This window comes from Girardinichthys multiradiatus, chromosome 3 (assembly GCF_021462225.1).
Source record: "Girardinichthys multiradiatus isolate DD_20200921_A chromosome 3, DD_fGirMul_XY1, whole genome shotgun sequence".
NCBI classification, from domain to species: Eukaryota; Metazoa; Chordata; class Actinopteri; order Cyprinodontiformes; family Goodeidae; genus Girardinichthys; species Girardinichthys multiradiatus.
Window position 1 is genome coordinate 46,048,958 of NC_061796.1, and position 12,089 is coordinate 46,061,046.

General features: G+C 41.9%; 1 protein-coding gene across 1 annotated transcript; it reads left to right on the forward strand.

The window, feature by feature from the left end:
* Window positions 1-607: 607 nt before the first annotated feature.
* Window positions 608-12,077, forward strand: rab11al (RAB11a, member RAS oncogene family, like). Its single transcript, XM_047357609.1, has 5 exons — window positions 608-920; window positions 5,365-5,560; window positions 6,565-6,758; window positions 8,244-8,324; window positions 10,448-12,077. The coding sequence occupies exons 1-5, from the start codon at window positions 881-883 to the stop codon at window positions 10,585-10,587; spliced, it is 651 nt and encodes a 216-aa protein (XP_047213565.1). The 5' UTR covers window positions 608-880; the 3' UTR covers window positions 10,588-12,077.
* Window positions 12,078-12,089: the final 12 nt, after the last annotated feature.

Here is a 12,089-nt window from a genome sequence, read left to right on the forward strand (position 1 = left end):
TTGTAATTATTATTTTTTTATTTATTACATTCATCAAAATAGAATTTGCTCTTATTTTTCATTTTTATTTGTCTGATTATATTATTTTTGTCCCAATTAAATCAGATGTTATGAACAAACAGTGACTCAGTAGGCCTACTTGATTAATCTTTTTACCAAATACTTTTTTACCCTTGAGTAATTTTTTGGATGACTAATTTTTACTTCTTGAGAAAAATATATATTGAAGTAATCCAATTTTTACTCTACCCACCTCTGGCAGAAGGATGAGTGTTCATGTAAATCTGTGGAGCTGAAATTAATCATGCCATTTATCACAAGAGGGACATTTGAAATATAATGTTGACTATATGAAGGAGAAAGGGAGTTCTGAACTGCTGAAATGTTAATTTAGTTTGGAACTGAGTTGCCGTACTTCCGTTTTGTGGCGGTCTCATTATGACATGATAACTTCACTTGCCATACCCTACCTGTTGCTGCGCGACGTCATTCAAGTTAAGAGCCGGCAGCTGACTGCCGATTGGCAGCACAAGCAGACCAATCACGTCAAGGCAAGTAAGAACTGTCAACTAATCATTGACCACTAAGAGAGCGCGAGAGGCGGGGCTTAGTGTTGACGTTACGTCCGCAGCCTTGGTAATGGCAAGTGTCGGAAGGAGAGGAAGACGGCAGTGAAGTTTCTTGTCTTCTAGTTGTTATTCTCGTTTATTACATTTAAAACCTCCTGCGTCGGTTTTTGTACTCTGGCAGTTGTTGTTTTTTTTACGTCGTTATCGTCTAAGTAAGAACGTACCGGGACTAAAGTCCCGAATGGTTGTTGGTCGGTTTCGAAATAACTAAAATACGCCACGAAGTTTGTTGGACTTCCAGCAGAGAAACTATGACGCACAAGGAAGACGAATATGATTACCTTTTTAAAGGTAAGTGTCTGTTTTTGTACCTGTAGCTTGCTGGCTACGCGGTGGCTTCACCTGTGAACGCGGAGTCATTTGATGCCACCGCGGGGTTGTCAGTGTCGTAAACCTGAGAACCTAAAAAACACTGTTGACGTTATAAAATGGCCTCGGTAGGGTTAGGGGTCCTAGGCAGACTTCGGGGCTCTTGTGGGTCACTTTTAGCATCATTTGCTCCAGAGTTCATCATCTGCCAGGACGATGACGCAATCACCTGGGGATGCGGTGTTGGTCAATAAGAGGTCACACAAGAACAGCCTCAACCTTCTGGGCGAGAAGATCCAGTTTGTTCTGTAATAAACTTTAAAAAAAATTGTTGAAGGTTAAAAATGAGAAATCCGACTCACTCCATCTTGTGGCTTGGTTGTGCTGAAGAAGACGAGATAAACTCACATTTAAGCTACAAATTTTATCATAAAAATGTAGGGATTTTGTTTAGTTTAGATTGTTTTTTACTCTATAACCTTTGTTATAGAGGTTTAATATTCGCGCTTTAATGTAAATACAGCGTTGTAATATTCAGAGAGGGTGTGACTATCGGAACGATTTGAATTTCAAATAAACCTAACATTTGTTGTAGCTTTAGAAAGAGAGGGAAGTCATTTACCATTTGTTTAGATATAAAAGTTCATTTTTTATTTGAATCAATCTCCTTTTGCCCATATTTTCTCAGATTATCACATAGTATGAAAATGGCTATACAGATTCTGAATGCAAAGAAGTTTTTAGTGGTTTAATGCTCGTAAATTATCAGAAATTGTTGACATGTTGGAACAAAAGTTTCCCAGGTAATCGAGCATAATGTGCTGAAAGAGGGTGCTGTAACTGGGGAAAGGCAGTCATTGTTGTAGTTTTGGTACAAGCAGTTGTAGCTTCCTATAAGCATTGCAGCTTTTGTCAAATTTAGAACACCAAACAAGTGTGTGTAGTCTAACTGGAAATACCTGCGTGAGAGAAGCTCCTTCCCAGAGGATTGAAGAGATTCTATCAGACTCACTGGTGTGGTTTTCATGTGACCAAACTGAACGTTTTACAGCACAGCAGCGCTCCTGATAAGAAAATGGCTGCAATTTGGAGTTTTGCTTGAATCTACAAAGTGCTCACATTTTTGCCCTTTGTTCTCCTTTTGTACAGCCTGAGGCAAGTTGGGTGAGCTCTTACTAAGTCACCAAGGAATCATCAACCTTAGCGATCCTGCTGCTTCTGGCCACTTTACTGACATATGCGATCAACTGAGACTGCCTTGGCAGGAATAGAAACTTAAATGCTTAAATCGAACATGTAATGACTATCTTTCTTTCCATTTTTGTCCCATCAAGGGATACCAGACGGCCCATTAATCTAAGTGAACAGACAGGCTCTCAGACCCGCTTACATTCAGTCTGTCCTCTCTGGGGCTGCATCGCTGCATGAAGAATTGTATTAACTGACAAAGGCTTGTAATGTCTTTCAGCTAAAAGAAATGAACTCAACAATAGGTGTGTGTGGATGGGTGTGTAATGAAGCTATGACTACCAGTCTGGTGGTACTGGACCTAGGAGGAGTTGTGTAATAATTCTTCTCTTCCACCCACAATCTTTTGTGTCAGATGAAACAGAAAACGATATGAGGAAGAGGATGTTACCTTTGACACCTTTATCATATGACTCCTTAAGGTGCCGTTCCCATAGAGATTATATCAGGTAAAAGTACAGTTAGTTACATTTTAAGACATTTGTCCAGTGATGAATGAGCAGCGCTCCCCAGATGGAAGTGGAAGCACAGCAGACGGTTGGTTTCAACATTCCAAAACCAACTTCCTGTTTCCCAACAGCAGGGCGGGTAGTCCTTTGACAGGCTGACTCACCTGACTGTTGTGGAAGTAGTTTTCTGTAATATTGCCTGATTCAGTTTGTCAGTGTGGGGACTCTGTCACTGTGGGCTTTAAAGGAGAGGGACGTTCTTAAAGAAGGTTCAGGGCGAGGCCGGGACGGGACCTCTCAGGGTGAGGTTTGGACCTCTCAGGGTGAGGTTTGGACCTCTCAGGGCGAGGTTTGGACCTCTCAGGGCGAGGTTTGGACCTTTCAGGGCGAGGTTTGGACCTCTCAGGGCGAGGTTTGGACCTCTCAGGGCGAGGTTTGGACCTCTAAGGGTGAGGTTTGGACCTCTCAGGGCGAGGCCGGAGTCTCTCATGGCGAGGCCGGAGTCTCTCATGGCGAGGCCGGAGTCTCTCATGGCGAGGCCGGAGTCTCTCAGGGCTCATTTTAACTCTGATGTCTGACTCTCGTTGTCATTTCCACTCACAGGCATGAAAACCACTGGGTGAAGCTAACAAATGTTTTTTAAATTTCTTTATCAAATGAGCTGTGACAGAGTTGGTGTCTTTTTACTGACTAGATCTTTGTTGGGGCTTCTGTGCTTTAAAGCCACATGAGCAGAGTAAAGATTACTGTTTTTATGATACAATATTTATCACATTCTGAGTTGAATTCATTGTATTTATTGCGTTATTCTCCATATCATCAAATTGTACTTTAGTAATTCATATGAAAAAATCCCTTCTGGGTTCCTTCATCCTCACCCTTCTGTACATTAGTTTATTAAAGTGTAACATAATAAAAACTAGTTATTGAGCAACAATACATATACTGTTAACTCCTCTATCAGTAGTAAATATTTAATGTATTAAACAGACACAACAGCCTGCGATCCAACCCAGTCTACTGATGGTTACATTCTCACAATATATTCATGCCATAAATCTATAAACTGTGTTTATAAGCTGTTGAAGCTTTTATTTCATTTTAATTAAAGTCATAGATTTAATTCCAAAGACAAAAGCACAAACTCTGCTTTAAGAAATATTTATTTATTACTTGATATAAGCAAATAAAAAGAGTATTTTTGGAATATTGAGAAGGTTGTAGAGAGTGGAGTAGGGACCTGCTTCAGCTGCAGGTCGGTCCCGTCACATATATCTGCAGCTGATCTTCCAACAGGCAAATAAATACAAACATTATGTCATAAATAGAGCTGGGCAATATGGACAAAATGTAAAAACGTTGGCGATATTTCAAGTTAAAGTTTAGCCTCTAAGATGGGATCTGTTTGGTTACAAACCTAAAGAACAGATCAAAATAAACACTTCATTTCCCTTAAGAACTGCAGGACTTGATGGATTAATAATGAGACTCTCAGCTAGCGATATATTGATGTATAAATCCCATTATTGTTAGTGTTTCAATGAGTAAATATGTTTAGAACTGCTGTTTGCATTTGGTTAAAATGTTTCAGTAATAGTGACCTCATCCACTGTTGGGCCATGTGGAATTTCTGCCTTTATCAATTTTATTCATATTTTGTTTGCTGATAAAGTTATTGAAATGGTTTCAGTGGAGCACTATGCATGCATGTCGTTGTGACTTATAGTTATTTCTACACGGTGTCTCTGTATTGGTGGAGCTTTAAATGTTGTTTTAAAATAGTATGAAATAAATGTTCCACCATATCTGGTGACTTAAAAGCAGCTCAGGTCCTGGACCTCCTGCCTTCTACCAGGAAGCTGTGGAACATGTTGCCTGTAGAAGACCACATATGAAGGACCAGAACAGGCAGATGATCCGCTCGGTTTTTCTTTCTTCCTCCAGTTGTTTACCTTTCATTAAAATTGAGTCTGTGAGATCCAGGCTGCGATAAAGTTGTGATTGTGATGGTTTGTCGCTGACCTTTTAAAGAAAACTCGCTGGATGGCCGGTCATCACGGCGAAACTCCACACAGAACATTTATTTCCACATCAGAAGGTTTGGGAGACTTTCAGGACATCTGAACGGGCCTCATGGTCTCCTTAACAAGTCCATGATTTTTACTAGAAATGTATCTGAGGAGTTGAGGTTCTTAGTTTGTATTCTAGCTTTAGACCATCCATTAGGACCATGTAAATGTAGCAGCTATGAAACAGACAAGCAGGTCCTTCTCGATCAATGCTGCTTTGAAAAGTTCAGTTTTATTGTTTCTAGGGTTACTTGACACCATCAGTTTCCTCCTTTCTGTTTGGCATAAAACAAGAACTAATGCAAAGTTATGCTCCAAATAAAAGGTTCTGCTGTTCCCAGCTGCAGAAATGATCAGGTATAATAATCATCTGAAGTTCTGTTATCTCAATGATTATTTTTTTAATATCAATTTAAGCTTCATATCCAGTAACCTCCTGATAAAATTCCTAGATGCTGGAAATGATTGGGTATATATGGATCATGCCTGAGCTCTGGAGCAGATCGGTCTGCTAGTTTTCCCCTGAGTTTCTGTTACGTGTGGATTCAGAACCAAACGTTTCTTTTTAACCGCAGCTTCCAGAAGCTTGGTCTTCAGTTACCACCTAACTCATCAATGCAGCAGGTTCTGATTAAAAATCCCTTTTCTTTATTTCTGCAGTGGTGTTGATCGGAGATTCGGGTGTAGGAAAGAGTAACCTGCTGTCCCGCTTCACCCGCAACGAGTTCAACCTGGAGAGCAAGAGCACCATCGGGGTGGAGTTCGCCACGCGCAGCATCCAGGTGGAGGGGAAGACCATCAAGGCTCAGATCTGGGACACAGCGGGACAGGAGCGATACAGAGCCATCACTTCTGCGTGAGTTCCTTCCTGACGTCGGCTTTGGTTCCTCGCAAATTATTCAACTTCATTGACAGAGAAATTACAAACGCTTACCAGAAAACATTCAGAACCGGTTCAGGAGGCTTGAGGAGCAACTATCAGGTTCTGACTTTTATTATTAGAACCACCAGAACAAGTAAAGCTGTCAAATAAACCCAAACATTGTTATTTTATTAGTACTTTAACCTGCATACACGGTCTCATTATAATGCAAGGAATTATTCATCATTATCAGTTTATTGCTGTTTATAGGAGCATATTTATTTAAATATTAAAACCACTGCAAGATTTCTCAGAATGGCAAACTTTCCTGTATGAATAATGCAGTATGTTAGCATTAATCTATGTGCGAAATGAATCAGCCCAATAAGGCGTGATAGTGGTGATTCATGGAGGAGTGGGATTAAATGAGTTTATACTTACACCCACGTCTTTTAAATACGTGAAACTAATCTATAATGTTGATAACTGGCTCACATTCAAATAAAATCCAGCAGAGGCTGAAAACTGGGAAGGTTTCCATGTTTTTTTCTTTTAAACAATCCTTCAGAAACTTCTTGTTGAGAAATGAGAAGGTTGAGAAATATAAGTCGACCCTGCAGGTAATGAAGGATGAAGCAATGTCTCCTCTGTTGCCCTCTGGTAACAAAGTTAAAGCTCTGAGATTCTCTCTGATTAACCAACTCAAAATCACTGATGGTTTAATATCTGTTCATTTATCTCCTGGTCAACTTAGCAACTGTCCCGTTTATACCCAGATTAAATTCATCAGTTACTAGAAACCTGATCAGGAAAGGATCTCAGCTTCTTCCCATCTTTTCAGTCACGGTTTCTCCTCGTCTTCTTAGATCCAAGGTTTTTGTAGCAGCATGAACTGCCAGCCGCTGTTCAGTCGTCTGCTTTAGGCTCAGAGGATCATGAAATCCATGAGCTGTCACAGGAAGTGTGACATTTTGTTCCTCTGACCTCATGTGGTGCAGGTACTACCGCGGGGCTGTCGGAGCCCTCCTGGTCTACGACATCGCTAAGCACCTGACGTATGAAAATGCAGAGCGCTGGCTGAAGGAGCTGCAGGACCACGCAGACAGCAACATCGTCATCATGTTGGTGGGCAACAAGAGCGATCTGCGCCACCTGAGGGCCGTGCCCACCGAAGAGGCGAAGGGCTTTGCAGGTATGTTCAGCAGGGGCAGTTCATCATGATCGGTCTCGTTAGGTTCCTTATAACAGACCCCATTAAAACAGATAAGGATCTGCTCATTAGGTTCTGTCAGATGATCTGCTGATACTGAACATAATAGATGTTCAGCACTTGTTCTGGGTTTTCTTAGTTCTGTTCAGGCCTTCTTGTTTTGATTTTCCTGAAAGCGGCGGTCATATTTACATGAGTTTATTCTTATTGTTCTCACTTTTTACCAGATTATTGGTTTATAGTGTATAAATCTTGTCTTTCTGAGCTTTTCTTTTTCATTTTTTTTAACTTGTTTGGGTCCGTCACCCAGATTTTCATGTTTACATGTTTCGGTTTCTAATACTTCTCCATTTTAACTGGCATTTTGTTCTTGTTGAAGCCCATAGAACGTCCTTTGTTGTAGCTTCCTCCACTGTTGGTGATTCTTCACATTTTACCATGAAAACCAGACCCACAGACAGAAAGAGAGAAGTCACAATCCCAGTTTGTTCGCCGTTCATGTCAAATGTTATTGTCCAGTGTTTCCACGGTCGTGTCGGTTAATAAAGTCGCCCCGGCTGTACAGGGCTGCCATCTACAAGGTTGGAGATGGCAACAGAGGAACCATTCCTCTTTGAACAATCTCTCTAGATGGTCCAGACTCCTGGTTCTTCTCTGATGCTCTCTTCTCAGCCCGCAGGTTTTCTGAAGGATTTAGATGTGAGGCTGAGGTAGCCGTTGAAGAAGGGCTGGCAAAACATTTCTGGGTTGATTTGAGTTTATGGTTCGGGTCATTTTCCTGCAGATGGAGCTAATGATCAATCATTGTCAGTTTCTAGCTGAGGCCATCAGCTTTTAAGATTAAGTTTGAATATCTTGGTATTTTCAATGAGTTCACGATGCCAGGCCCTCTAACAGGTTACCAGGACTTTTGGAAGGGAAACAGGCCCACAGCATCACAGAACCTCCACTGTACAAACAGTGAGCATGAGGTGCCACTGTTTGTCTAGAGTGTTCATTGCTGAAAAGCTCAGTTTTCGTCTAATCGGACCCCATCACCTGGTTCCAGTTGGTTCTAGGGGATTACAGAATGTGACGGTAGAACAGAAACATGTTTCCCAACCACCGGCTGGCACGTAGAAGGTGTCTAATGGCTGCTAATGCAATAAAACATCAGGTGTTTTCAACTTCTTTACCAGGGTTGCCAATCATTTTAGAGGTTGCTCTTTTGCTAAGTTATCTTTGTGGAAATTTTTTTTATTATTTTAATGTATTATTTAACAAAAGATTCATAGTATTTGCTTCCAAAAACACAAAATCTGTCTTTTATCTACAGTTTTTCACACAGAAGGGGCTCATTCTGGCTCACTTTTACACGGTTGTGGTTTAGAATAACATGGAAACCGCCGTCAGGCAGTTCTTTTTGGTAAAACCTGATATAAAGCAAAGGGGATATTAATGCAGGCTTTTACTGTTTGTGTTTTACAGAGAAGAACGCCTTGTCTTTCCTGGAGACGTCTGCGTTAGATTCATCTAATGTTGAACTGGCTTTTCAGACCATTCTCACAGGTGAGGTTCACTTTCTGCTCTGGATTTAAACTAGAAACCTAACAAAGAACGTTCAACCTGAAAGGGATCTCTGAACCATCTGTTCATAGTGCAGCATTGAAGCATCAAAGTTATTGCAGTTATTTTGTCACTAGATGGCAGCAAACTCCACCTAATCAGATCTTGGCATCATCCCTTATGTGCATCTTCTTGTAAAACCATCTCCTGAATCTGTAAGGGTAAAACAAGGAGTCATGTTTGCAGCCATCAGAGCCCACATAAAGATGGCCAGTCCCAGAAGCACCAATAACCACTGTTATTCGAGTCCACGGGTCCACTTTGTTCCATCTGACCAGATCCATCTATGTTCTTACAATGTTTTCCCATGTACACATGGCTGAGAAGGTTCCTGAGGAGCCTCAAGGACACACTGTTGTTTGAGATTTGGAAACATTGGGGAGAATAAGGAATCATAATGATTCAGGCAACCTCTGATGTGCCTGAAGGGAAAATCCAACTGAAACTGGGGCTTCCACTTAAATCAGCCTGAATGGAGCACCTGCTGTTTGTATGCTTCTCCTGCTCCATGTTGGATCCAGCTATGACTCTGCTTGAGGCGTTTGAACCATTCTGTCCACACCACAGACTTATTGGTTATTTCTCATTCATATAAAACTTCCAACCATCGAGGCCCATTGCATTAATGCTGCTAATTAGCTCATTAAGGCAGGACAAGCAGTGCATTAGCAAGCCAATAAGGGCTGAACTTTAGACCCAAAGGAGCAGAAGAAACATGGGTCGTATAGCAAAGAGGGTCATCCTGGTGGCTTATTGTCCATACTGATAGTGATGAGTGATGAGTCATAGTTTGCCACAGTCTTCTTGCTTCATACCGAACTTTTATTTCGGGACATCTCTGGAAAAGTGGCCGAATGCAGCAGTGAGTCAGTGATGTTTCCACCTTTCAGATTCCCTTTGAGTCAACTTCAAAATCACTGTTTCACTAACATTTAGAACTGGTTGAAAGAAAGAAATCAGCCCGTAAACAAATGCACAACAGATGTGAGCTCTGAATATGAATTCTAAAACTGAAACTTTATTGGTTTTTCTGAGCATGATGAATACTTTTATTTGATGTACACAGCCTTGCAGAAGTATTCATACCCACTGAACCTTTCTCACATTTCGTCACCTTGATGTATTTTATGTGATTGACCGACTGGAAGTAGATCAAAAGAAAAATGCAACATGGTTTTGAAAAATAATTACAGATGCAGTTTGGTGTACATTTGTGTGGGTATGGGATGTTATTTCAGACTCCTCACATTAGCAGCTTCTTCCACATGTTTCCCTTTGTTAAACTGAACTTCTGTCAACAATGACTTTCTTCTTGCTATGCTTAGATAAAGGTGGGATTTGTGGAGTTCACAGGTGGTTGTTGTCATCTGGACAGAGCTGTGGATCTCTGCAGCTCTTCCAGAGTCACCATGGACCTCTTGGCTGCTTCTCTGATTAATGCTGTCCTTGCCCAGTCTCTTTAAGGTGGGCCTCCTTGTCTTGGCAGGTTTGTAGTTGGTCCATCCTCTCTCCATGTTCAGATGATGGATTGTTCCTTGGTCTTCATGAAGCTGGTCGTTCTCTGATGTTCTCTAACAACCTTGTGGCCAGAACCAGAACAGCTGCAGATTAAATTACACACAGCTGGACTCTATTCACTAATAAGGCGTCTGTGGAGGGCAGTTGATTGCACTGGATGTTATTTAGGGGTATCAGAGGAAAGGGGGTTGAGTACAAATGAATGCAACAGTTGTTGATCTACCATTATTCTTCAGCCTTTTCACATTATGTCTCACTGTTGAAATCTGAATGAAAAACTCTGAAGTTTGCAGTTTTAAGACAAAACGGTATTTATTTAGTGCTTTTGCTTTGTGCAATGCTTAAATGGAGACATGGTTCTTCCACGTGACATGAAGCTGCCAGCTTAGGACGGAAAGAATCCGTCACTGCTGCCAGGAATCTGGATACAACAGTTGTTGTTCAGTTTTACCATCCTGTTTGTCCTTATCACAATATGTCCCACTGTTGGTCCGATTTATGGGCATCTCCTCATCACTCATCCCCTCTCACCCCTCTCTCCGACACAGCCATCTACAACATCGTCTCCCAGAGGCAGATGTCAGGACATGGCAACTCGGACTTCGCGCCGGCCTCCAACGTAGTTCCCATCACAGTTGAGCCCACCCAGAGCTCGTCCAGCAAGGGTGCCTGCTGCCAGAACAACTGAGACCTTACCACTGACCTCCTCCTTCGTCTCAGTGGAGAAACAGCCAGATAGACAGAGACAGGGAAGGTGGAGTTGACAGGTAGAGGGACGCTTACACTGGGTTTTGTCTGGTTCAGATGTGTGGAGGGGGGGTGGTAAATGAAGGATGGACAGGATGTGAGAGAAGGGAGGATTGGGATCAGTTGAAAGACAGCAGGGGAGGGATTTTGTAACGGGCCATTAAGAAGCTACATCATCACAGTGGATTCAGGTTCTAATGTTAAACTGAACATGCTAGAAGGCCTTTTTTCTTATTGCAGTCTTTTGAAACGGTCGTCCCTTTTAAGAAGCCGGATTTTACAGGCTAATAAATGTTTCCTTTCCATTTTCACTCCTGGGATATTGGGCAGTAAAGATCCACTTCCAGAAGACTGAATGGAAACCTTCTGTCGCAGCTCTTTCCCATTTTCTCTTCATCTGGAATATTTCATAGATTATGTCCTTCTCTATATTTATTAACACTTGTTAGCATTGTTTGGCCAAAGGGTTTCTCACACTAACTGCTTCGTAGAAACAGGATTTTCCTTTCTTTGATTGTTTTCCTTATTTAAAATGAACCTTTCCTAAATGAACATAATGGAATAAAGACAGTTTTGCTCCATCGGGCCTCAATGAGCAACAACATCCCTCCCTAACAGCGACAAGCAGCTTCTTTCTGAGTGCTTTTGATCTTTGTTTGGGCGCCTCTCCTACTCTTCACACACTTTGTACTCTAAAGATGAGTCATGCTCCCGCAAGCCTTTGCACAGCATTAACTCTAAATGGGATGGGATAGCTGCATTGGTGCTGGATGGGTTAACTGCAGTGCATGTCTGCTCCCCTCCTGACCGTTTCACCTTTTGCCCCAAACCTTGAGGCGCAGTGGGGAAGATCTGGGAATGGGTTTAAATGCATGGACGAGCCTGTGCTGCTGCCGCCTGCTAGCTGGGATGAATGAATGAATGGATGGATTGGATTTCAGGGGATGAGATAGTGAGGGCACTCAGCCCTGCCCTGCTCCTGTGGTCTCTGATGTACCCGTGATGGCTTGTTTTACTGTAAATGAAATCCTCCACTGCCTGCTCACCTACTCCTCTGTCTCTGCACACTGTATGTAACTGGAACAGGACTCTGCCTTCTGGGATCTCCCTGAGGTCAGCCTTCACTTTCACTTGTCTATATTTCCTGTCCAAGGGGTGGGGGTTGTCTTCGGCAGCCAGGATTGGGTTTGCTAGTATCTAATAATCGAATAGATGAGGGAAGGGGGAAGGACCGTAGCGTTACAGGGGGGCTTGATTTAATCCAAAGGTTTCAGACACAGAGGGTGTTTTTTTGCGCAACATCACAGACTTTTGTTCACTTCACAAGTCTTAAACTGGGTGGTGTAGGTAGACATTTTAAGTTTTTATTCTACTGTATGTATATTTGGACTGCACATGTATAAATAAATAAATCAGATTTGTTATCGCTCATCTTTTATGTCT

Bases quoted from the DNA above. Each gene is read 5' to 3' on its own strand.
- rab11al (XM_047357609.1), top strand. From the start codon at position 881: ATGACGCACAAGGAAGACGAATATGATTACCTTTTTAAAG. The intron at 921-5,364 runs GTAAGTGTCTGT...TTATTTCTGCAG, and splicing joins ATATGATTACCTTTTTAAAG to TGGTGTTGATCGGAGATTCG. The intron at 5,561-6,564 runs GTGAGTTCCTTC...CATGTGGTGCAG, and splicing joins TACAGAGCCATCACTTCTGC to GTACTACCGCGGGGCTGTCG.